Source organism: Mustela erminea, chromosome 1 (genome assembly GCF_009829155.1).
Source record: "Mustela erminea isolate mMusErm1 chromosome 1, mMusErm1.Pri, whole genome shotgun sequence".
Lineage (NCBI taxonomy): Eukaryota > Metazoa > Chordata > Mammalia > Carnivora > Mustelidae > Mustela > Mustela erminea.
The window spans coordinates 38,621,555-38,644,811 of NC_045614.1; the positions used below are offsets into that span (position 1 = coordinate 38,621,555).

A 23,257-nucleotide genomic window follows, 5' to 3' on the forward strand; every position below is an offset into this window, starting at 1 on the left:
TTTTTTTCTTTCAGTTTCAAATGCTCAGTAATACAATGGAATCTATGGCATCAAGTTATCTGATGCATTCTACAGCATGCGTTATTTATTCGAAGTCGCACCAAGGAAGATGGAGTACTGTTTCCTTCCTTCCACAAGCCTTCACCTTGGAAGTGCTTGTCTTATTTGTAATAGTTTTTTTAAAAATGGGCTTGTCCCCCTTACCCCCCGTTTCTTCTTCCAGAAATACTAAGTCTGGCTATACTACAGAACCTGGCCATTTTCAACACATTATTTTTACACACAATTGCCATCTCAGATACTTCCAGCAGGCCCCAAATCCAAGAAACTTATGCCAAGGAGGCTTACTTGTAACATTTTCTCAAACCAGATTTCAAATCATTTAACCAAGTTACATATTTCACTATTGCAGTAGTCTTACGGACAAGACACTATTTGTGGGAGGTATTAAAAATGAGATTCCTCTGGGATCATAAAGAACACATTAAAAGGTCTGGTTTGTTGAGAAGATACAACCCTACTCGTGCTCCGGTAATGAAAAAGGCCATGAGAATGCCTCTCATACGTGAAAACAAACAAGCAAATAAAATAAAACCCAGGAATCTGAAGAGAAGAGTGAGCAAGTATCGTTAGGCAAATATGCATGGAAAAAATGTAACTATATTGCTGGAAAGGGAATGTCGGGGGAAAAAGCCTGTAGTTGTGCTTTTCTTTATAATCTCCCTGCGCCTACCAGTGAAATGCTGACTCAGCCAATGCCAGACCCTCCCCCCCGGCCCCCACCCCCCACCCTGGAGAAGGGCAAGCTGTGCAGAGGACCCTGCTCTCACAGCCGCCGCCCCCACCAACCCCAGCAAACTGGGCGAATGCTGTGAGCCACTTTCTTTTCTATTCGTGCTGGAAACGTGCCTTCATGACGCGTATTTGCGGACTAAGTGCTTTCAGTTGAGAGAGGCAGCCCTGGGATGGTGCAGAACTGAGAAGCCGCGGGGGAGGGCTGGGGCCGACCTCCTCGGCGCCTTGGGCCTTCATCACGGACCAAGTGCAGCCACTGTCTGTACGAGCATCAGCCCACGCGACGGGTCAAGGAAATTAGTTGCGGGAAGGCTACTGCTCATAAACACAACAGCTTTTCAAATTCGGATGCTGCTAGGCCTAAGAATATCCCAACACAGGAAAGTCCTGGAGACCATTTGTATAAACTGTGCTGCGAGCCACCTGCCACTGTGTGATTACACTTCATTCTCCTACTGTCACTGATCAGTGAGAAGTCACTGCTCACCGTGTACAGAGGAGCCAACTGAGGCTTGAGACCGAGGGAATAACTTGCCCCTATTCACAAACACACACACACACACACACACACACAGAGCCAACTGAGGCTTGAGACCGAGGGAATAACTTGCCCCTATTCACAAACACACACACACACACACACACACACACACGCGCGCGCGCGCGTGTGATTCCAGGCTCTCTGTATAAGCATCTTATGTCCAGTTAGTGGGAAAAATAAACACCGGCCAGTTTCATTCCTCTGTATGCTCATTTTTGGAAAGGAAAGGAGTCCGGGGATAGCATTAGTCCCTGCTTATAAATCATATTCAATAAATATTGCTGAAAAAACACAAGGCATCTGAAACTGAAATGACACAGACAAGGGCAGAACACTCATTTGCTGCCCCTTGACGAGCTTACCACCGAACACAGACCCTGGTCCAAGGGCAGTGTGTGCATCAACCACAAAGCAATTCTGAGGACTAACTCTACTTCTTGGCTTTTCTCTTCCGTTTAAGGACAGCATCTAAGCACTGTAACTTTCCTCAACACTTAATGAGAATTATAAATACAACGGCCTCAAGGAGTTATGCCGGCTGCTTTCCTATTTTGTGCGGGAGGGCATCAAGTGTGCTGGGCTCCAAAAAAATCAAAACTCGTGTAAACATTCAGCCAAGTACAAATCCATCTTGTGGTGCTCACACAGGAGAACGGACATGTCACGTGGTACTGTGTCATAAAATGTGGGAAGAATGAGACATCTGCAGCTTTTACCCAGGGTCCAAACACCTGGGCTGTCTGTACCGAAAAAGCAACAGTGAAAAACAAAATCCTTCCAGGTTAGCACGACCCGCAGAGAAATACAGGGTAGAATTTTCTGGAGGCTTCTGAACACAGGTAGCAAATGGAAATAAACATGAAGCCAGAAGAGAGCAGAGAGGGGGCTTACCAGGCTTGACAAATGACACCGTGATTCACACCCACTGCTGGGCTGTCTCTAATAAGCCACAGAGGAAGCAGCCAATCTCAGCTAATTACCAGATAAAAATGTATTGTAAGGGTTCTAATTAGGAGACGCGGATGGAGGTGATCTAATGATTAAATGCTGCATTCGAGTGACCCCACCATCAATGTGCAGTGGTGCAAGATGTCACTGGAATATTTTGTAGAAACAGTAATTTTACTTCGAGGAGGGGAGGCAGTAATATTTGTAATGATGGCTGTGAGGTAAACTAATTAAAAGACGGTTCCTACAGGAAGAGGGTGGCTGAGAGCAGCTGTGGCCATTCCACAACCAAGTGCCAAGTCTCCACAGAGGAACGGCAGTCAAGTGGAAAATTTCTGCCTGACCTCTGGCCTTGCTATTAATTTGCAGGAAAACTAATGACACATATACATATTCCCACAAAATTGTTCTAATTGCTAATTTGCCAAAGGAGCCCAGATTCCAAATTAAACATGACTGTGGTCCGTGAGGGAAGGAAGAACAAAAAGCTGTAAACTCCAAACAGAGGGGGCTTCGCCCGGCGAAACCATTTGAAGGCTGAACCAACAAGTTAATGAAATGTCAACTTCGTCAACGGCTATAGAAGTTTGTTAACTTTTAAACTTTTGTTTGATCATCACATGCTTGTCTTGAGGAGAAACCATCTTCAGGGAGGAAGGTCACGAGGGAGAGAGAAGATGGGGCGTGGGGAAGGATTCAGAACAGGCTCTGTTCTGTGTTCAAGCCAAACGGCCCTTTTAAATTGAGGTCTCTCTGAAAACAGAGGGCTCTCTCCCTCTCCCTCCACACACCCCCCCCCCCAAAAAAAAGAGAAAGAAAAAAAATTAATTACAGACTTAGAATAGAAAAGCAAATCTGGACTGGTGTGGGTTTTGCTGTCATCTTGAAATATTCATCTTAATTGTAAACTATTAAATCTTCATATAATCATCAATTAGAAATGAAAGCATATGTACTTCGGGTTTCTGATCGTAGCTAAGGTTTTAAAAGATAATCCCCCCACCCCAGGGGCATGGAGCAGGAAGGGACTGGACTGGGAGGGTTTCTTTTCCTATTTTTCTTATTGTGTCTATTTTCTATTTAAAAAGAAGTTGCTATGTTTGGAAAAGTTAGCAACTCCGATATTTTCTACATGGCGAGTTTCCGTCATGTGATGATTTCAGCAAAGATAATCGCTTTGAGGGTCTGGCCAGAAGTTAAACTCTTCTGTCACTTGAGATCCCGTGTAGGGTTTTTCTTTTTTAAATCTCTGTGAGCTCTTAACCACCGGCGTTCCCCCTGCTCACTTCCAGAAGGACTGTCGTGGGATCTTGCCCGTCCCGACTACCAGGACTCTGTCAGCTGCCTGATACTCTGCTGAGCCCTTTTCTAAAAGATTAATCTCCAGTTTTTAAACAGAAACCTCCTCTCTTCTTTTAAAGATGATGAGTCACTCACATTTTTAAAAAATAAACAAAGCGCTGATGTAAACCCCGGACAGAAACAGACTTGTCGTAAGTATTCCCATAAGAACTCCTTTTTATTTTTGTTTGCGCTCTTGCCTCATATGAAAACAGATTCTGAGAACAAAAGACAAACCTGAAACCCAAACACCGGGGCACCTAGCTGCTTAGTAGGGACTTTGAGGCTCACAGAACTCGTTTTTCTGCTCCTGGTGGGACGGCCCTAAGCGGGCTCCAGGCCTGCGTGAACGGCACACAGTGGCTAGACACGACTCACTGGCGTTCGGAGACGGCCGGCCTTCCTGCGGCCACGTCCGTGGGGAGGGACATCCGTGGGGAGGCTGGGCCGGGGCAGGGGGAGGCTGTGGTTTGGTTCTCCTTGAGCCTGGCCCTGGGACTGCCCTGCGCCAGGCGCTGCCATAGGGCAGTGAATGAGAAAGTGGGGGGCCGGGGATGTGTGCGGGGGGAGAGGAGGAGGGGGGCTTCAGGAGAAACAGCACAGAAAAACAGCTTGGGTGTGCTGTGCTAGAGAATCTTTTATGACTGCCTAATATTGTTTCTCTAGGCCTAGAGCAAGGCTGCAAGCAGCCCAAAGGATCAGCCATTGCTTTAAGAGTTAAAAGACCCCTTTGGGGGGGGGGGACACTTTGTTTTTATAGTAGCTAAAAACTATTTCAAAACCGTCCTAATTGCTACGGTTGGAGGAAAGAGAATGCGTAAGAAGGAAAATGTAATACTGCATCTTGCTTCAAAGATCCAAGTTCCTGTAAGCGTTTTATAACATTTTCATCAAGGAGGATATACTACCTACACTATAATTACTTGCCCACCAAATCTGAAGGAATGTGGTTTTTCCAGGATCAGGAGAGGTTTCTGGTGCGCAGGAGTACCCTGAAGCCAGGCCTGCACCTCTCCTGTCCTCTGGGATTATAACATACGATTTATGGGATTTTCCTGACATGAGGAGGAAGTCTTCTTAAAAAACCCTTTACAACTTAATAAAGCCCTAACACAGACATGCTTCTTTTTGTTGTTGTTGTTTTGTCTTCTGAGTTATGCTTCCCCTCCCTCCAAGGAGACAGCTTGGCAAATTCTCCACGGAGCAAGCATGGAGATACGAACCCCAAAGCAGTACGCTTGGTGTTTACTTTGAGAATGTTACCGAGTCTGGAACAAAAGAATATCCGGCTGTCTCATTAGGAGAGTTTACTCTAGTCTGATTTTTATGCTTCTCTTCCCATGGAAAAGAGTAGGATCTTTTAAACTCAAAGCAAACTTGGCCCTTCTCAATATATGCCAAGAAAGGCTCTTCCCTTGGGGCACTTGGGTGGCTCAGTTGGTTAAGAGACTGCCTTAGGCGCAGGTCATGATCCCAGGGTTTTGGGATCGAATTCCACTTCAGGTTCCCTGCTCAGCGGGGAGTTGGCTTCTCCCTCTGACCCTCCCCCCTCTCATGCTCTCATTCTCTCTAATAAATAAAATTTAAAAAGGGGGGGCCCTGTGTGGCTCAGTCCTTAAGCATCTACCTTTGGCTCAGGTCAGGATCCCAGGGCACCTTGCTCCGGGGGAACCCTGTTCTCCCTCTCCCACTCCCCCTGCTGGTGTTCCCCTTTTCTCGCTGTCTCTCTCTCTGTGTCAGATAAATTAAACAAACAAACAAAAAAAGGCTTTTCTCATTGTCCATACCCAAGAGCTAGAATATACAGCTGCTCTGGGAAACTCTGACACATCCTTTTCCATCCAGGGCCCAGGGTTCAGAAAATCAGAAGCTTATAAGTGAAATAAATTAAAAAAACGGAAAGCCTATTTTTTTATCTGATGCTGGCTGGTCCTTTGCCTCCTCCTTGTGACATGGCTTCCTCAGAGACACATGGACGCAAGTGCATCCTCTGAACCCAAGGAAAGATTCACAGATCTGACTCCTTTCCCTTTCTTCCCATCCCTCTGGCACACCATGTCTCCCGGAACACCCGCTGCACATCGGCGGTTCCACGGACGCACTGCACGATCCACGCCGTGAGTGTGTGTCCCACCAGATTCTAGCACCTCGGGGGCGGGGGTGGGGCTCTCTTGTTTTACTGCTCTGTGTTTTTAGCAGCATCCTTCATAAATACTTGATGATGAAACACCTTGACATGAAACACAGGGATTGCCTTTCCAGAAATACTGTGCCGTGTTGCGTCCTGGGTGTAATTCCAAAAGGAAAGGTTTTCTTGGGTGTGAAGACGTTTATGGCAAGTGGGCAGAGGAGCTGTTGAAGGTGTCTGGAGGACAGGAAGGCTCACCGATGCACATCCCTGTGCGGGTTGAGCTTAAAGCTACATCTAGAAACTCAGGACTGTCCTGAGGTGAGCGTATCCCCCAACGGCCCACATGGGAAGACGAGTTCCACAACAGGGTCCAGGGAATGCGACCATGAGCTGATCTAAGGACAGTCCGAGAAGGTTTTGGCAGTTTCTCTGATGCAATGAAAGAGGGACTGGTTGGATGACTGGATACAACAAATGACACTTACCACCCAAATGGCATTTAGTGAAAAGCAACGTTTACAGCAAAGCATTCTATCACTTAGTGACTAAGAATTTTAAAATAAACATGAAGTTCCTTTTAAACAGAAATGGAAAAAAGAAAAAAACATCATCAACTTACTGGCAAGGCTGTAACATGAAAGTCCCCATCTATGGTTAGATTTGAATTCTGGTTGACTGCTTATTTCAAATCAAAGATTCTAGAAGGACATACTGTGCATTCCATTATTTAAGGTGGAATAAATTAATTACAGGCAAAAAAGGAATCGTTGGCACCTTAGAAATGATCATCAGATAGCTCTGTATCCCTCAAGTTGAAAGACTCATGGGTCTGCTCAATGTGTGTGCCTTTTTATTTTCCCCCTTTTTGGGCAAGGAAAGTAAAAATTTATGCAAGACACTACACGTCTACCTTTTATAATTAATTTTCCAATGCCTAACCTATACGTATTTTAATAATTCCTGATTTATAAGATGGTATCTATAATAAAATTTTCTATTTTCCAATAAATGAAAAGAAGGCAGGTTCACTCTGGCAACAGAGTGTCACGCAATATCTGCTTGTCAGGCACCAATTTTTACTTCTTACATGTAAGTTAAAGGATAAGGAATTTATAATGCTGCCTGTGAAGGGAACCACTTTTCATACACAAATGTGATCTTTTTTTTTCCAAAGGGTAATACAACAGTACATTTACATAAACTAATCCAAACAATCTATGTATTTGACAATGGCAAACCTCACACAGACGGCCTATTGTTGGTTTACATCTTGGAGTTCTTTATATTGGCTTGTAGCGCTGCTCTAACTGTCAAAGGTTTGACTTGGACACTAAATAAATGGTTATAGAAGTGCTGTGCAGCGATATTGGACTTCTTTGCAAAAGAAAACCTGCTGTGTATGAATTCAAAAGCTATTAATTTTTCAGTCAAAAATATTCGTGCCTATTTCTTTTAATAAAGAAATACTGTGCTGAGCTACTAAGAGATAATGTTGACTAGTGGTAGAGAATTTTCAATAGAACAGTTAAAAATAAATTTAGTAGGAGGTCCCCTTCAAAGTTATAATTTTCTAGAATGTAAAACATTTTTTTTTTTTTTAAATACTAATCAAGACAAACCTTCCTTCCCTGTGCATTTCCCCCGGGACTGCTTTTCCCTGTTTACTGGCTCCTTCCCACTGGTCCTTTCGGAGATTCCCAACAGTCCTTTCCTTTCCTGGCCTATGCAGGCTTACCTGCAGGGTGCTCTCTGCCAACACCCAGCCCCATCACTCACTGACTGCCCCTTGGGGTTTCACAACTCCTTCCCCACTTTTATCTCTCCCCCTTCTATCCAAGGAGCCCCATCACACAACATGAGTCCATCCTAATGTCTGGAGTCTAAACATTGGTCTGTCACTGCTTTTAATCCACGGAGGAAGGAGGAGATAATCTCACTCTCCCCCTTATTACAGGTTTAAAGACTCAAACCTTCATCCTGGGGTGGGGGAGAATCTCCAACAAAAGCAACATGAAGAGAGTTCAGAAGGCAATCGATGCCCTTCGCAACTGGCTGTGCCCACTGAAGAACTCCATCAAGTCATTTCCTGATCTTACCAACTTGCCTTCTTAACTGGGCTCCCATTAGTCCCAAGGACCCTCCTTAAAAGAGGGGCTGATGAGGGCAGCACAGATAGCAGAATGGACTACCGAACCCACAACACGGAATGACCTCAGTTTCCGTTTCCCCTTCTTTTTGGTAGCCTACACATTAGTCCTGTAGCCACTTGCTGCAAAACACATGGAAACCAGGGGCTCTTTCCTAGTAGAAATGGATGCACAAAGTGTTTAATGATTTTATGTCCTATATCTCAGTAATGTGTTCTGTTTCAGACATTAATTTTGTCTGCCAACTGCATCTTGGCAGGCTACCATATTTGCTGGGTTAATAGTCTGACTCCGTTTTATTTCTATCACCATAAATCATACATATATGGGTGTATGTTTGCTTTATTTATAGAAAAAAATCAGTCAAAACAGATAAACCAATACTTTGCCATTACGCCGCATCATTGCGTATTGATTAAAATTGCTGGTACTAACTATAGATCGTCAACGCTCAATTAATTTTCACACAGTGACTCCAAGCAAAATCAAATAAAGGCAGTGTACCTTTAAATTTTACAAATCTTAAAAATCAAGAAGCACAGCACTCTCTCCATGTTGAATAATCAGTGGAAGCTACTAAGAGATTTTTAGAAATATAAGTATATGAGAAATACAACTGTTAAAGCGATCAATTTATAGCAAGGAATGAGGCCCAAGACAGGATTTGGGGTTTAGAAACCATCCTTCTGCTTCGATATTAACTGTCTGTGCTTGGATGGCACTCTTCAAGGTTAAGGAAAAGGGAACAAGGCAAGAAGCAGGAGATTCCTAAAAGTTAAATGTAATTGCAGCATTCCGTGTTTGGTCTCCTAACTGCAAAAAGAGTAATATTCACTTTTAATTCTCTAGTAACCACTGGATGCCCTCCATAATTTTAGCCTCCAATTATTCCGAGAGTGTGTTTTGTTTCTTTTCTCTGTTACACTTACACCAGACTAGCCCTCACTCCCTTTCTCATACCCGCTGTGCCTCAGCTAACCCAGGCTGAAATGCCTTTTTCTCTTGACTCTGTGGTCTGCTGGTCTTTGTTCTGCTTTCCCACCGTTTAGAAAGGCTTCCACGCCCTCCCAGTGACCAGTCGTCCTCTACTGTCCTACCCTGCTAGAGCACCAGTCATCTGTCTCGAAGAGCTAGTTGCCGGGCCCCATGGCCCAGGATCTGAATCATCCTCGATCTTCTTAAACACCCTGCACTCTGCCCTCTTCCTCCAAGGTACCCAGAAACAGTCAACTGAACTTAAGTCCTTCAATTTAAACAGCTGCCGGAGTACACCGTCCGGCCTCCGTTGCTCGGGGTGGGAAACAGCGAAGACATACTGTGGGGTTTCTGCCCTTGGTGGAGAGCTCAGTACTTACGGGTTGAGGGGCGGCTTTGGGTTCTGTAGACTTCACGTGCAGATGGGTCATCATGGCTTGCAGACGCTCTTTGTCTTTTGCAAGCTGGTGGGAAGGAAATGCTCTGTTATTTCTTTGAATACAGATGCATTACTATTTTAACATCCGAAAGGATACATATTCCAAATTAAACTACAGCACCACGGCACATGACAAAAATCTTTCTCATTGCTTCATCGTTTTGAAATGTACACAACCATTGCCAAGCTCGAAGCAACTGGAGGTGTCGGTGTGAGATTTCTCAACAGAAGACGCATGAGCTTTTAACTGGGAAGTTCTAGGCCTGCTGGCACCAAGGAGTCCCATAGAACACAGACAGCTAAAAGACAGAAACGTGAATCATGCCTATTAACCAATCTTATTCACGAACGAGCCAAAGGAAAGCGAGTGAGGTGGCTAACCCTCGTAAAATCCATCTTTTGTGGTTGGGGAAAAGCTCTTAGATGCACGGATGCAGTTGTGCAGAATTAACTTCATCCTTCTTAACAGTAGGCGTAGCTAAGCACAGTGCGGCTGAACAATACTGGTAGGGCAGGCACAAGAACAAGGGCTGATCAGGTCTCCTCTCCAAGTGAATGTAGAATTAAGCCTCATCATTCATGTATTCAGTATGTGAGTGCCTGCTATGTGCCAGTCTCTTCTTAACAAAAACTGGAAGTCATCTCACTGTACAAAAAATTACCTTTTGGAGAAACACAAGTTTCTAACCCAATGTACATGATTGCACTCAAAATACTACTAGATACTCCTTCTTTTTTGCTTGCCCTGAACTGTTTATCATGATGGTATTTTTGATAATTCAAGGGCAGCTGGGCACAGGGGATGCAGAATAATTGATTATAGGTGGTTTCGCCGTAAGCATCTTTGCCACACAACTAATTGGCCGTAGGACAATTTCACCATAAAAGATAGGATCATGACAAATGAGAGCGGGATGTTCCCGAAAAAGGACAAAATGAAACAGAAAAAATGAATAACAAAATGAAACGGCTTCTCCATATAAAACATTTGAATCCATTCCAAAGTGTACAGTGCAGACTGATGGCAATCCAGCACAAGTAACGGGTTTTATTTTGTGAATTGTATCGAAGCACTTCACTTATCTTCCAATAATTCACAGAATCATACATTTTCTGATTGTTCTCATTCATTCTCATTCAGCCCTGCACTTTTTCCTTTACCTATACAATTCCTTCTGTCACTAAGGAGAGATACCCGTTTCCAAATACCAGAATACATGTTTGTAACTGAGCTCTGTATGGTGCCGTGAAGGCCTTCTACATGGTTGCTTGTTCTTGACATAGGGTCTCATGCTCAGGAAGAGACATTCCAAAGTTCTACAGGACATGTGGATTGGAAAATCTGGGCCACCATGTACACCATTATGAGGGCTACGATTTATATAATACAAACATGGAAGTACTTTGTCAATGAAGAAATGAAACCAAACTGTCAAACCAAAATGTCAACCAGTTATTATTATTTATTTTTAATTTCTTAGGGCAAAATTGCCTAAGGACAATTAGTTCTGTGGTGTAAATGACTGCGGCAGAGAGGTCTAGAGCAAAGACGCTTACAGCGAAAATACCAGACATGATAATAATTACCTCTGCAAGGTAAGTAGGAAGTAGATCTCTAAAAGATAAAGGTATAGTTAGGAGAAGAGCTGTGAAATTTGGGTAAAATATGGAAGAGATTAATGAACGAGTGAGTGACAAAGAGAAAGCGAGTGAGAAAAGCAAGAGAGAGACAGAGAGAGTCTTAGAGTAGCACTTTTTTTTTTTTTTTTTAAGAGTAGCGCTTTTATATACCATTTGTCCAAAATAATGTCTTTGAACTGGGGAAGGACTCATTTCTTCTATGTCATATAATTAACCTTAACTCTTTGATATAGCAAGTTTTGGGGGCACTTGGCTGACTCAGTTCATAGAGCGTGTGAAGAGTTCAGGGTTTGCGAATTAGAGCCCCATGTGGGGTGTACAGATTGCTTAAACAGAATCTTCTTTAAAAAAAAAAAAATTTTATTTATTTGTTTATTTATTTATTTTAGAGAGGGAGAGAGCGTGAACAGGGGGAGGGGAAGGGAGGAAGGGAGGAGAGAATCTCAAGCAGACTCCATGCTGAGCGTGGAGACTGACTCAAGGCTCCATCCCATGACCCTAAGATCATGACCTGAGCCAAAACTGAGGTTAGAGGCTCAACTGACTGCCCCAAAAATAAAGTCTTAAAAAAAAAAAATTAAAAAAAAAGAAAAAAGAAATATGAGTTTTTCCTAGGCTTAATTATTCCAAAATAAAAGTCAAACAGGACATTTTAAAATAAAGGTGTTTTCTAAGGGAAAAGGGGTGTTTCAGCATTTGGGGAAAGGCAGAGGAAAGGGAAAAGGTACGAAAGCAAGGGAAAAAAAAGGCTTTGGGCTTATCCTGGCTGGATGACTCAGTCTCAAGCCGTATCACATTTGATTTTTTTTTTTTCCTTTTTATTCCCTTGTGGTGCAGGGAGGAATAAATTAAGAAGAAGAAAAAAAGCCTTACAGTGTTAGCATTTATCTTTCAACAAACAGGAAATGAAAATGATACCATATTAGGAGCCACTTTACGTTATTCATCTTCTGTGCTTTAGTAAGTTATTGAACAGCCAAACTCAAAGATGCTCTGAACACATAATGCCAAAGGAATTTAGTTTTCCAAAGTGGCTCAGTTAAAACAATTAAAATGTTCACAGTGGCATTCTTCTACGCCTATTTGTATTTCTGTAGTTATTCGGTTTTAGGTTTTTTTTTTTTTTTTGCCTTTTTTTTTCTTTTACTGTGTTTTAAGTTTTTAGATGTTAGAAACAAAATATTCTTAGAATTCTAAAAAATGCTTTGTCTTGAAAGTTATCATGAGGCAGAAGAAACGAAGGCATATCTATTATTCTTTTTAAAAAACAAGTAGCCTGCTGTACTGAACATTACAGATTAAAGGGTGAGAGGTGATATTTACTTAAGAGTCTGGTGAATATTAATTGTGACTTAATTTGGGGGTAAACACTGTTGATGTAGCAATTAACCAAGACCAAGGAAAAGGAAATCCAAATTCCCAGCATCAGAAGGAATCATCACCCCTATGTTCTTCCAGATGTCTACGATGCTGACATTTTACTGGTCAAATGTAACAACACAATGTCGCAAACACATACATAGAGTTTGTACACAAAGACACATCCATAAACCCTGGAGGTCACTGCCATGGAGACATTCTCTCACTTCTCCATGAGAATATTAATGTAAAATTCACTGTTCACTTTGAGAATTACCCAGGTTCCTTATTTTGCCTCACACTTGATTCTACCAGCCTGGCTCTGTAATAAAAGATGGGCAAGGTTACAGAAAAAAAGGAAAAATTCCAAGTTTCTGTTTTTGTTTGATCAGTGTAATATATTCTTGGATGGGTTCTGGATTTTTAACATCAGTTACAGCTCTAACTCTAACACAAACCCTTTTAACAATTAAAAAAAAAAAAAAAAAAAAAAACACCTCACCTGCCAAATTAACTTTTTCTTGTTTTAGGCAAAAAGGCTTATCTTTTATACATACTGAAACCACATCCCCTCTCTACTGGGGCTGTCTTGCATTTTTAATATTCAGTGGCCCTTCAAAAAGCTTTTGCACTCATTATTACTTTTTCTGCCATCATTCCATGAGCTAAGCATCCCTATCCCTTTTCATGGCATCCTTTCATTATTTTAATAGGACAGTACAAACATTTAATATTAGTAGGTATATAGTCCAGCATTCCGTCCTAAACTGAACTGCATGCAAAGCAAAGCAAAGGATGAGAAACGTACTCCAAAGGTCAACTAAAAATTTGCGTTGTCAAATTAAAACAATTTTTTATGTTGTGCTATCAGAAATTACTAAAAGCTTTCCTGGTGGATACGGGAGGGGTATCTGGTATGAAAGGAATGCCGACGGGCCCCACACTGAGGGGACCTGCTCGTACAATATTTGTTTCTTAGCAGGTTGTTCTCCAATTCTGGAGGGAGACAGCAGAGTGAAAACGGTGAAGGTCGTAGGCACGGACATCACACTATGCTATATTCAAATTCTGGCTCTGCAACTCTGAGCACATTATGTAACCTTTTCAAGTATTTAGTTTCTTCTTCTAAATATGGAATAATAATCTCTGAACGCTGAAGAGTTGTTTTGAGGATTAGATAAGTTCTTCACATAACAAGTTTAGCATAGAGCCTGGTGCTTCACGGATGCTCAGAAATATCTAACTTTCTTTAAAGGAAAGTTATATCAGTCTAGTCTATTTGAACTTCAGCTGGTTGAGTATGTGCTTGGAACCCAGGTCCACGGGACAGGATTTCAGTGGAGTGTGCAGTGGGCCTAGCTGGGGAGAGAATTTTGATGTTTTGAAGAATGGAACAGAAATCATAGGAGAGATGAAGCCCATTGCTTATGGACTGATTTCCTTGGTGCTCGTGGTCTCTTTTCCCTCATCCTAGGCAAATGGTTTTTCTCCCCTTGGCTGATATAGGTCATCCCCTCTTCTATTAACCATGGCCTCAAATTAGGTTTTAGCCCGTCTGGGGTGTGAAAGGCGGGAACGCGTGTATCCTGTGTATCGCTCCGGACACACTGATAACCGCCAACGGCAAGGAGCTCCATTCAACATTTTCAAAGATAGAAACTGAGGAGATTAAACTCATTCTTTTAGCAGAGAATAGGGAACACGGTTTTAGGTTCATTTAACATAATCACTTTATATGTTGTCTGGAGGACTAATCATTTTAAGCCCAATTTGGCGGTTCTCACTTGTGAGAAACAGAATCTGAAATAAATGAAGGATTCTGGATGTGTAAAAATGTTTGAATTACTGAGGACGGATGAGAAGAAAGGACCAAGTGACTCATTTGATTGCACAGAGGCAAAGACTGTTGTGGCTACTTCAAAACCTCTCCTTCTACTCTTGTGTTTCACAGTTGGGGAAACTGAGGCTGCAAGAGTGAACTCACCTAAGATTGCAGAGCTGGGAAGGGGCAGAAGTAAGACTAGAATTCTAGTTGCGGGACGCCTGGTCAGACTTTCCCCCTCTGGTGTGACTGCAAGAGCCACCTGGGATGCGAACTGAAAACACCGATGTTTCTCACTCCTTCCACCCCCCCCACGCTGAACCACCGCCGCAGAACCTCCAAGGCAGGGGGAGATACCAAGCTTCAGCAGGCCCCCCAAGGAGGGGCATGTAAGCCAGGAGTATTCCCAGACAATGACAGTCCCCAATTTAATTGACTTGGGTATCACCTAAGCTTGCTAATAAGCCCAACATGCCAAGTGAGGGGATGTGGGAGTAAACATTTTAATAAGGATCCCACGTGTCTAGGTTTAATGCGTTGGTTTTGGGAATCAAGACTCTGCCATTGACTGAATAAGTCTTCACAGCAGCCGTCTCATTTTATATACGGTGAGGACCCAAACGCAACTAATAGAGGCAGATGCACACCCGTTTCATGGGTCTCTAAAGTACGTATGATCTTAAGAAAAACGAGAAAAAAAACAAACCGCGATTTGGAAGGAGGGGAGATGAAATTCTTCTACCTAACTGAGTATTTACCAAAGGGTTCTTTTTGACCCACTTATCAAACTCTGGTCATTCACATGCCTTCCCAGCTCAGTGCCAGTGAAAACTTGGAAATGATTTCTTTCACACAACTGCGGCTCTCAGGTGGTAGGCAACCTATGGCTCATTTCACCCCAATGGAAGAATTTCCCTACTTTTATTGTATTCTGTCACCGTCTCAACATTCCTTACGTGTTATTATTAAAGACTCTCTTGACATTTAAAGCAGACGCACACTAATACTCAGTCATAGTCTAGGAATTCTAATGCTCCCAGAGTTAAGCAGGATTTTAAATTATGAAAAATAAGTGTCTTGGTTTTCAAAGAGGGACGTGGAAGTGAGAAACCCAGAGACCCTCTCTTCTTTTTCTTGGCTCTAGTCACAAAGCAGTGACACTAGGCAGCGATGATGCCGTCAGGCCGTCTTCCCCACATGCTCTGAGCTGACTCAGGGAGAGTCGGGAGGCTCCGGGGGCGGACCGCTGCTGGGAAGAACTGTCCTGAGTGTCGCCTTTGCTGGGGTTAGGCCCAAAGTGGGACATGTTACAGAGAACATATTTGCAGAAGTCCAGGAAGCTGGTGTGATTACCAACAGCACCGCTAATGGCAGAGTAATCACACGTGAAGTTCCCGCAGTAATTGATCTGTGTTAGGCTTAATGTCCCTCTCTGCTATTGAAACGTGCGCACTTTTCGCCCTGCTGAAGTTTTCTTGGAGCTTACAGTTCCTGCTGTGGATGATTTAGAAAACTTCCAAGGGATTCCTGTGTCACCGAGTTGCAGCCCCGCCTGGCTGCCATGGGTTGCTGAGTAGGGAGCTCTAAGAGGCAGAGAAAGGCTTGGCTTCCCCAGTCTGGTTGTAAAACCAGTGGTGCACAACGCCTGCATGTCAGACGCAGACCCTCAGTGAACCAGGATGACCCTGCGTGAAAACTGCAAGGCAGCAGCGTCACCAAAGGAGGCGCATGCTACACAAGCTGGACTAGACCCCTGAGCGTTGCCCAGTATCTCCATCGGCTTTGAACAACCGAATTAGAACTTCTACACTCCAGTTTCCTCATCTGGAAGAGGAGAGACACAGAGAATTCTTTCTTTCACTCTAAGGGCCAGTAACTCATCCTCGGTGACTTAGGAACACCTTTACACAGGAGAAGAAAAGCACATGCTCATTAGATGTCTGATTTCCAAGAGTTCTATTTTCTGTTAAAAAATGACTCTTGGGGCGCCTGGATGGCTCAGTAGGTTAAAGCCTCTGTTTCGGCTCAGGTCATGATCTCAGGGTCCTGGGATCGAGCCCCACATCAGGCTCTCTGCTTGGCGGGGAGCCTGCTTCCCCTTCTCTCTCGGCCTACTTGTGATCTCTCTCTCTCTCTGTCAAATAAATAAATAAAACCTTAAAAAAAAAATGACTCTTAACAATTGAGGAATTCGGGAAGCATCTACTCACGGGGAGGTTGTGAGGATTCCGTGAAACCGGGGGTAGGAAGCACTGAGCACACGGCCTCGACATAGAGTAGAAACTCACTAAATACCCTTTCGATGGCTTCCCAGTCCCTTTATAAATTATATAATTTATTTCAAATTATAAACAGAACAGGGGGCGTTAAACCGCTCTCTTCCAAAGCCACTGGATTCAAAGTGATCATGTCGGTGAACAGTTCATTCCATTTTGCCAGGTACTTTCCCAGTTTTGAAACTGGAAATCCCAAGTCCCAGGAAGGCCAACTGTGAAGTCCGGTCCCCCTGCTCCTTGAGGACCAGAGAGGTGGACTGAAGAAAGAACATCCCTTCTTCTATCCTCCCTCACACTACGATCAAGGCCAATGCTTACTGGGCTCTCCTGGCCTGGAATGTACTTGCCCCTGCCCCTTGCCGAGTCTGCCCTGCCATGCTTCCTTTGCTTCCTCTTATGAACCCCACCTGGTGCGGAGAGGCAGGCTAGTCTTCCCTCCCTGCGAGGCTGCACACACGGGAAGGAAGAGGCTGTCTTGCTTATTTCTATCCAGTGCTCCGAATACAACAGGATGCTGATAAATCGTAACCGAATGGAATCAACCAAATGGAATCAACCTAGCCACGAAGACACCTGGTATGCTGCCTCACTCACAGCTTACCAGCTGAGGCAGTTCAGGAGCATTTCCTACCTAAGGAGCCCAGGTAAGTAGGTCCATATGCATGTAAGTCCTCTGGGCACCCTGGCTGGTGCTGGAGTATGAAAGAAGCTTCAGGTGCTTCCTTACCAACCTGCCCATGGTATATGGGTGGGCCATTCTTAATCTCAACCTATTTCCGCATCCTGAGTCTGCGGTAACTCTGTCTCGTGTGTGTGTGTGTGTGTGTGTGTGTGTGTGTGTGTGTACGCATGTGCGCACATTTCATGACCTATATAAGACCATGCATGTTGGTTGTGGGAACATCACGCCCCTCCAGTTCTAACCTATCCTCTTGTCTGCACAGCATCCAGAAAAATCTGGATCTAAAAAGCAGAATCTAAAAAGAAGAATCTGGATCTAGAAAGCATCTAAGAGATAAAATCTTAAAATACATGCCCTCACCTCAAAAAGCCATGTCCTTTGCCCAAAGGATTACTATGGTGTCCATCTATCTTGAGGTTAGGTGTGTATATGTACAAGCACGCAAACAAATTCTCTACAAGGGTGGGCTTCCAGGTAGTAGATGGGGTTAATCACCATTGAATCCATCGCTAAAATGTCAAAGATTACAACTGTCTTCATAACAGTGAAATGTGGTTAGAAATATTCTGGAAGGTTCAGAATGCCCACTAGGATGTCTTCTTGACCCCTCTTCCCTCTGAGACCAGTAACAGGGAGCAACACAAGAAGTGAATTAAGCATTCTGTTAACAAGCTCCACATAATGAGTCCACTGCTAGGAAAACATGCATTATATATCGTGGTAGCTTCCCACAAAATTAACAATACGAATGCATTTCACACTCAATGCTGACGGTATAGGCCTAAGTCAGACTCCGTAGCCCATCATCTTGATTTCTGGCTGGTTCCTTATCTCTCAACACTGGAACCATGAAGGATTTTCATGTGATTCAAGTATAGCATTGCATAGGTAGCACCAAGAAAGGAAATTTCTTGAGCCAGGATCCCCTGAGGCCAACAATGGTTATTAAAATTATTTTTCGCCCAATTCTTTAGGAGGGGTTCATTAGAGGTAAGAAACAAAAGGACCTTCTGTTTTGGGTCAGAGGGAGGGATTCTGGGATGTAGATCCGGGGGGGCTAGAAATGGACAGCCCTCAAGTGGCTTTCCTTCCTAATGGTCATGTCTGATGCTGGCTGATGAAGCCCTGCAGAATTCTCCCATAGAACCCTTCTGCAATGATGTTCCAGGGTAGACATAATGAACCTCCATAGATCTATGATGTTAAGATCCAACTGGAGCTTATTGGGATTATTTTTCTACAGGGGGCACTAGTGTGACTTTGCTTCCAGACGGAAACACCAGAGGTCTAAGTACTGTTGTGCAGAGAAAGGCCTGTTGAGTCTGCGTGGTGGGGAAGACTGCTCCTCCAACAATACAGGGAACAGCCTTGGTGAACGATTCCAACTTTGACGGCTCTTTTCTGTAGTGCTCAGTTGTGCAAATGTTTTTCCGATTCAAGTTAATGAATTGGAATTCTGTAATATACTTGGGAGGTTCAGGTAATTCCTGTTCTGGGGAATGTCTTCTTGAAGGGCAAACCGAAGGAGCCTTGGGGTTGGTCATGCCCAGGGCATCCGAATGGAGGAATGGAGGAGGTGATTCGTCCGTGTGCTGTGGAGGGAATGGGGGGATGATGCGAAGGGGAAATAAGAGAAAGGCTGTTCAAGCATAAGAACACCTCTTCAAAGTATTCTTGGCTACTGCAGGGACCTGGTCTCCCCAACACCTCAGGTCCTATGGGCATAGCGACTGTTAAGTCAATTAAAAAGTACATTTCCAGACATGGGTACAAGAAATGGCAAATGTGACAGGATAAACAGGGAAATGCTGACATGAGAAGAAGGGGAAGCCCACAGGTAGGATGGCTGGTGGGTCCAAGTATACCCTGTCCCAGACTGTCCCACAATGTGCCAGATCTACAGCCCAAAGGCTCTCCATCTAATCCTGACCTCTCAGCTCTGGCTCAGGGCATGGGTTTGCCAACAACTAAATTCATCTGCTTGAATAATCCCTAATGGGTGAAATCAGATTTGGCCCCTCTCTAGCAGTGAAACTCTCTTTTGAGCGTGTTTCTAGTGTTTTCAAGAACCCATCAGTATCAGCTAGCACTACCCAAGGAGGGGACAGTGCCACTAGAAAATTACTTACCTACACTGTGTTTTTCCTCTAAAATGTAAGAACCAGGGAGGCAACCTTAACCATTTTGCTCACTCTCGCAACCCTTTACTGACCTCAGTGAGGTTCCTGCTATGTCACAGGCTCTGGGTGATGTGTGCTAAATGAATCGGGAAGATAAATGGACGGATGAATGAATAGCTGTCAGCCTGCTTTTCCATGATCCCCCAGGTAGACAAGTACTTGTTACATGGAACTGCTGTTGGGGAAACCTGACCAATGCGGTGACTAGAATGGTTTTATACACCAAGGCAAAGAAGGACGAAGGAAGAAGGGGTTCACAGACCTTTAGATAGCAAGGAGCCTAAGAGAACAAGTTGCTATTATATAAAATGATGTAAATGGTTTTTTTTTTTAAACCTCTGGAGCAGGGGTTGTTTGGCAAACCTCTGTAGCAGCCAGCCAGATAGTATATATTTTCAGCTTGGCAGACCATAAGTGACTCTGGTGCAAAGACTTGACTTTTCTACTGTAATGCTGAAGCAGCCATGGTCATAGACACAAAGCGTCAAGGAATGGGCGTGGTCATGTTCCAATACAGCCTTAGGTATGGACACTGGCATCTGAATCTCACATGCTTTATCCTTCTTTTGATAACCCTCCCTGCCCACCCCCCACCGTCCCACTATTCAAAATTTAAGGACCTTTCTTAGATCTCAGGACTGGGCTGCCGACCTGCAGTTTGGCAACTCCGTTCTTGACAAGCATTGTGTGATCACTTCGGCAACTCCCTCTGCCTTGACGACACCAAACCCTTCAGAATGAGCCTGGCCCTTCCTCTGTGAAAGCAAACTCTCAGACAAAAACAATACGAGGAATACCGCAGGTAACGACCCCACGCTGACTTCCGGCCGGATGGTCTCCTCTGGTCCCTATCACAAGTTGAAAACCCTGCCTTCAGTTTGATTTAGGGCTGAAGGATGAAGGGAAATCCATGAATAAATAAAATCCACAAATAATCAAAGAATCCTCCTAACGGCCTGCAATGCTCCCAGGCCACACTCACCAAAAAACAACACTAAAGCTACCAGGAGAGAATCACTTGACTTACTGATGGTCTGACTCCTTTCCTTCTCTGGGGAGAGTGAGGAGCAATGAGTCAAGTCAATAATCAGTTCCTCAGTAATGAACAGTGGCCCCACACTCTCCAATCTGGAGTCTGGGACATCTACTTGGGCAAACCGTGACACTGTGAAACACTTTATTCTAACTGAATGTTGAGAATTTAATTTTATCAACTAAATAAATGCAACAACTTGCATCGCTGTATAATCACCAATACATAAAGATTTTAGGTAGCAAGAGCCATAAAGTTTGTTCTGTTGAAACCAGTTTTTCAAGGGCTTACTACACATCAGTCTGAAGTGAACTTTGGCGGGGAAGGGGGTGTGGGGGGGTAAATAACGCTACTGTTTTCCTTCTGAAGAAACATGCTAAATTTAAAGATGTTTCCAAAGACTTACGTAAAAATCTGGGGATTTTATGATGTGCCCTTTGCCTGTATGAATCTCTTACTGTTCTAGTAAGTTCATCTCTGTAGTCTGAATGGAAAAATATTAACTAGCTAAGGAAAATAACTTTTGAGACAATCTTACTAAAAAAATGTAATTTGTCCTATAAGATGATAACTAATTAAAAAAAATCCTTTCTATCCTGAAAAGTCACAACAAAAAGTTTAAGTGTGTTTTGGCTGATTTTTCTCTGCAACTATTTGAAGCTGTAAATGACTTAACTCAGTAAAATTCCAAATGTAATTATCTTCTGTACTTAGCCTAGGGCTCTCCATATATCTCGGCATTGCTGTCTTGCATACAAAATAGGCTTTTCGATGGCTGGTAACAATATAATGTACAACATTGTTTTAATTTCCCCTAGTCGGCTAACCTCTTGCCTACACTAAACCAGCCAGAGGAAGAAGCCACAGTGAGTCATCAAGCACTCAAAAGCATTTTGGAACTCGGTTGCATAAATGGGGTTTTGCAGGGTCAGGCTTTTGCAATTGTACATTTTAATAATCTCCATTTCTGACCCAATTTTTACTTTTAGAAACTAATTTTCTATTAATTATACCAAGAACGAAATTGTTAAAATATGGTGGTTCATCAACAAGTGACACCGGGAAGTGGAACCCACATTAAAGAATGCCCCCCCATCCCTCCTCACAACTGTGAGCCACAGGAAAAGAGGCAGAAGTTTATTTTCTATAGTCACAAAACACATTCAACATGGCCCCAAGGACTGCCAAATATAAGATTTCATATCTCCATACACATATATATACATGTGTATATAAGATATATGTATACATACTATATATATGTATATTATGTATCTGAATACATGTTTGCATGTGTGTGCATCTGAGTGCATATTTAAAAATGTCTGCACTGAACTCTTGGTTCTCAGAGAGAGAAGGGGACAAGTCAACACGGGGAAGAAATCCACGTGCAGCTTCTATGTTAACTTACAGCAGCACGGTCAAGTGTGTGCGTGGGGACATGTCTGTGTGTGTAGGCATGCATGTGTGTGTGTACTTGCTGCTGACACTCGCATGTGCTTCCCCCCCCCGCCCCCCATTCTCTCTCAGCCTCTCTCCCTGGCACGGCTCCCTAACTCCAGGTTAGCAACATCGGCAACCCGGGGGACTTACATTCACAACAGACTAAGTTTTTAAGTTTTTTAACTTAGAACGTTTTCCATTTGGAGAAGACACAAGGGAGGGGGAGTGAGAGGGAGCGAGAGAGACGGAAAGCTCACAGAGGCAGCGGGCAGTCGGAGGCAGACACAGAGAGAGGCACAGAACTTCGAAACGCCTGAGCAGCAGCTCTCAAGGAGCAGCTAAAGGTGACCTTTCCCCGAAGAGTGAAAAGGGAAGAGAAAAAGAAAAAGGACAACAACCAGTTTGGGACCTTCCATTCAATAATGAGTACACAGGAACTCATTTCAGAACACTACAGAAATGAGGAATTTGAGGAATACTGAGGGAATATTAAAAATAAATGTGGCTTTACCTGTAGCTCTAACTGCTGTACAACCTGCATTTGTACTCTACATTGAGCTGTACTTCTATCGTCCAGCGCATGCTCACTGTTGAGATGTCTGCAACAATACATAGAAAATCATTAAGTGAAATGGAGACACAAAAAGGAAAATATAAGTTACCAGGACGTTTCAGCATCAACTAGGCCGTGGGTCTAGTTCACAGCGGACAGTCGTCGACGTGTGCCCGGCCTGCCCTTCTCCATCCCCACCACTGAACACTGGCATTCCGTGTAATTTAGTCCATGGTTAGGACCCAAATCAGAGTCTTCCAGGAAGGAGTTCTGCAGGGCCTCGAGAGATAACCATTTACACGTAAATAAAAGAAAATTCAAGCAATTAAGTCGAGGTGGCTTCTTAAGACCCCCTCGATGAGTAGATACCTAAGGAAGGGACCGCCGGCTAGTTCGGAAGCCTAATTTGGATGGGGCTGGATAGAAGCGTGGGTTCACAAGAACACCGATTTTATGTAAAGGAGGACACGCCCTTATACTGAAATGCATTAACCTGGACGACTGATAGGGCAAAGGCTGGAAGAGTAGCATTAAACATAGGGAATCTGAACCACGAACCTACATGTGCAAATTATGTACCAGCGAGAGAAAATAAAATGCGGACAATTACTGAAAAAGAAAACTCTGCCTGGGTTCTTTACTGTTAATGATCGGGTGGTCCAGTTCCTAGACGATTCAGGCCACATGCTGAGGATGCCTGTCTTGTGGTCCTTTTACTATTTATTAGATTTTCCAACAGGGAAAAGGCTAACAAATTGAAATTTCAATCCATTTTACCATACATAGGAGCTCTGGTAATCAGAGGGCTGAATCAAAGCCTAAAATTTTAAAAATAAAAATTCCTGTATCCTTATAACTCAGTTCTTTCCTATTAGGGAAAAACAAAAAGACTTCATTAGGTAAAGAGAGATTCACCTCAAATTCTGTGAAAAACATTTTCATGACATTTAG

At 43.5% G+C, this 23,257-nt stretch overlaps 1 protein-coding gene across 19 annotated transcripts in view; it reads right to left on the minus strand.

The window, feature by feature from the left end:
• The window catches only part of FOXP1 (forkhead box P1), a 579,941-nt gene that overhangs the window by 22,657 nt on the left and 534,027 nt on the right, over window positions 1–23,257 (minus strand). For all 19 annotated transcript variants that reach the window (XM_032359520.1, XM_032359607.1, XM_032359621.1 and 16 more), the window contains 2 exons: window positions 22,265–22,352; window positions 9,259–9,342 (listed from right to left, as the gene is read on the minus strand). In XM_032359520.1, the coding sequence (XP_032215411.1) occupies window positions 9,259–9,342; window positions 22,265–22,352 (172 nt within the window). The remainder of the gene's footprint in view (window positions 1–9,258; window positions 9,343–22,264; window positions 22,353–23,257) is intronic.